Here is a 2712-nt window from a genome sequence, read left to right on the forward strand (position 1 = left end):
GTGATATTTTCCAAAGAAAATTTTGTTATCGGTAATATTTTGTTTGTTATCGGTAATATTTTCTATAGAAAATCTTATTATCGGTAAAATTTTCGTTAAAAATTTTGTTATCGGTGACATTTTCCAAAGAAAATCATGTTATCGGTATTAGTTTCTATAAAAAATCTTGTTATCGATAATATTTTTTGTAGAAAATCTTGTTATCGGTAATATTTTCGTTAGAAAATTTTGTTATCGGTAATATTTTTATAGAAAATCTATTTTTCGGTAATAGTTTCCATAGAAAATCTTGTTATCGGTAACATTTTCTACAAAAAATCTTGTTACAAAAAAAACTTTTTACCAATAAAATATAGAAAATATAATATAGAAAAATTGTTATCGATTATATTTTCATTATAACATTTGTGTTATCGATAATATTTTCAATTGAAATTATAGTTATCGATGATATTTTTTCAATGTTGTCGACATTTATCGATAATATTTTTTATAGATAACCATATAAATCGACAAAATGTTTAAGTTAGTATATCATGTTATCGATAGTTTTTACATTAATTCATGGTATCTGCACATATTAAATATAAATTTTTTTTTATCGATTACTATATATAGAGCATATTTTTATTGGTGATATTTTATATAGAATTTTTTGTTATCGATAATATTTTTAATGAAGAAAATCTCGTTATTGATGATATAATGTATAAAAAATGTTGTTATCGATCAATTTCAAAGTAGAAAATCTTATTATCGGCGATATTTTATATAGAATATTTTGTTGTGGTTTATGTTTATTATATAAAATTATGTTATCGGTACATTTTATCTAAAAAAATCTTGTTAATGGTAATATGCATACTCGTAAAAATCATGTTATCGATTATGTTGTCTTTTACAAAATCTTGTTATCGGCCACGATCTTTAGTATAGAAATGTTTGTTATTATTGGTTATATTATATATAGAAAATTGTGTTATCGATAACAATTTTTTAGATTTTTAGTATGGAAACGTTTGTTATCGATTATATCTTCCATAAAACATATTGTTATTGTTTATATTATGTATAGAAAATTGTGTTATCGATAGCATTTTCAAGAGAAATAAATGTTATCGAAAATAGTTTCTATAGAAAATCATGTTATCGTCTACATTTTCCATAATTTACATTGCTATTTAAAATTTTTTTTATTAAATTATCTAAGGAAACCTTGTTATCGATAACAAAATATATAGAAACTATTCCATCGTTGTAATTGAAAATGTTGAAATCTTTAGAATCGATATTTTTTTTGGAATGAGTGTTTTTTCTTTAATTTTCGTGTTCTCGTTGTTATTGTTTTTTGTCTTATTTTCAGGCAAAACTCTTATGGCACTCGTATGGCCATGGTGGTGTTGCGCCTGCGCCATACATCTGTTGTCCCCTTTAGCAGCATGCTCATCATTTCGAAAATGAAACAAACAAAAAATGGAGTTTTGGAGAATACATGTTGTAATTGTTTTTGTTATTGCTGTTGTTGTTGTGTTGCAGTATGGATGACAGCAAAACGGCGACGACGACGACAACAACGCTTTGGGTATAAAGAGGGCTGGTGGTGGCCTTTCATTGGCATTCAGTCGTCGATTCCCTACTTGAAAGCAACTAAATTATAACTGTTTTTTACTTCTCTACCCCCCTCATACACACACACTCACTCAAAACTCACAACTATGAACTCCTTCTCCGTGGTAAGTACTGCTGATGTTGGAGATGATCGAAGGATATTCATTTGCATTTTTTGTCCTTTTTACAGTTCGTGGTGTTGACTTTGGCCGTTTTGGCTGTGGCAGAGCCACCGTCGGGATACAACTATCCACGTGGAGGTGGTGGCGGCGGCGGTGGTAGCTTTGGTGGTGGCAGCAGCTTTGGCGGTGGCAGCAGTTTCGGTGGTGGTGGCGGCGGTGGCTATCAAGCCGTCAGCGGAGGTTTCCAAACCAGCGAAGGCCAAAATGTTGATCCCCAGCTGTTAGAGCAAGTCCGTCAGATCTTGTTGCAGGAAGAAAGCAAATCTGGTGGTGGTGGAGGTAGCGGCGGTGGTGGTGGCGGCTATCCCAGTGGTCCTTCGGGCTCCTATGGACCTCCCTCCAGCCAATACGGTGCTCCAAGCGGTGGCGGCGGTGGTGGTGGCCGTGTTGTGGGTATTGACTTGGAGGGTGTACGTCAAGCCATCCAAGTGGCTCAATTCGCCCAGCAGAGTACACAAGCTGGCGGCGGCGGCGGTGGTGGCGGTTATCCCAGCGGTCCATCGGGATCTTATAGTGCTCCCTCAAGACCCAGTGGCAGTTATGGTGCCCCATTCTAGATCGAAGATTTGATTTGATGCCGTTTTAGCTTTCTAGCCTAAGATTTAGTAAAAGAAGAAGAAGAAAAAAAACAAAATCGCTGCCAAATATTCAGCAGAAAAATAAGCGAAACAATAACAACAAAATACGGATTGAAATGTCACCATCATCATCGCCAATCTATAAATTTCAACATCAAAGATTACATCAAATTCCAGCCATTCAAATTCGAGAAGTGATGTTCGCAATTAAAACAAATGGACACAACAACAACAAAAACATCCACAAATGTGAGATGTTGTAATGTGAGCACAGCTGTGTTGTAGTTTTTTCAAAAATTTTTGCAAAACCATTTGTTACCAACAAAAGAAAAAACAAAATCGAA

General features: G+C 34.0%; 1 protein-coding gene across 1 annotated transcript; it reads left to right on the forward strand.

Moving 5' to 3' along the window:
* The first annotated feature begins 1621 nt into the window (after nt 1–1621).
* Nucleotides 1622–2347, forward strand: LOC133327921 (uncharacterized). Its single transcript, XM_061536457.1, has 2 exons — nt 1622–1733; nt 1799–2347. Exons 1-2 carry the CDS (start codon nt 1716–1718, stop codon nt 2345–2347), a joined length of 567 nt encoding a protein of 188 aa, XP_061392441.1. The 5' UTR covers nt 1622–1715.
* The last annotated feature ends 365 nt before the right edge of the window (nt 2348–2712 follow it).

The sequence above is a fragment of the Musca vetustissima genome, unplaced genomic scaffold (assembly GCF_032173495.1).
Source record: "Musca vetustissima isolate MV318-11 ecotype Yass unplaced genomic scaffold, APGP_CSIRO_Mvet_v1 utg13007, whole genome shotgun sequence".
Taxonomy (NCBI): Eukaryota; Metazoa; Arthropoda; class Insecta; order Diptera; family Muscidae; genus Musca; species Musca vetustissima.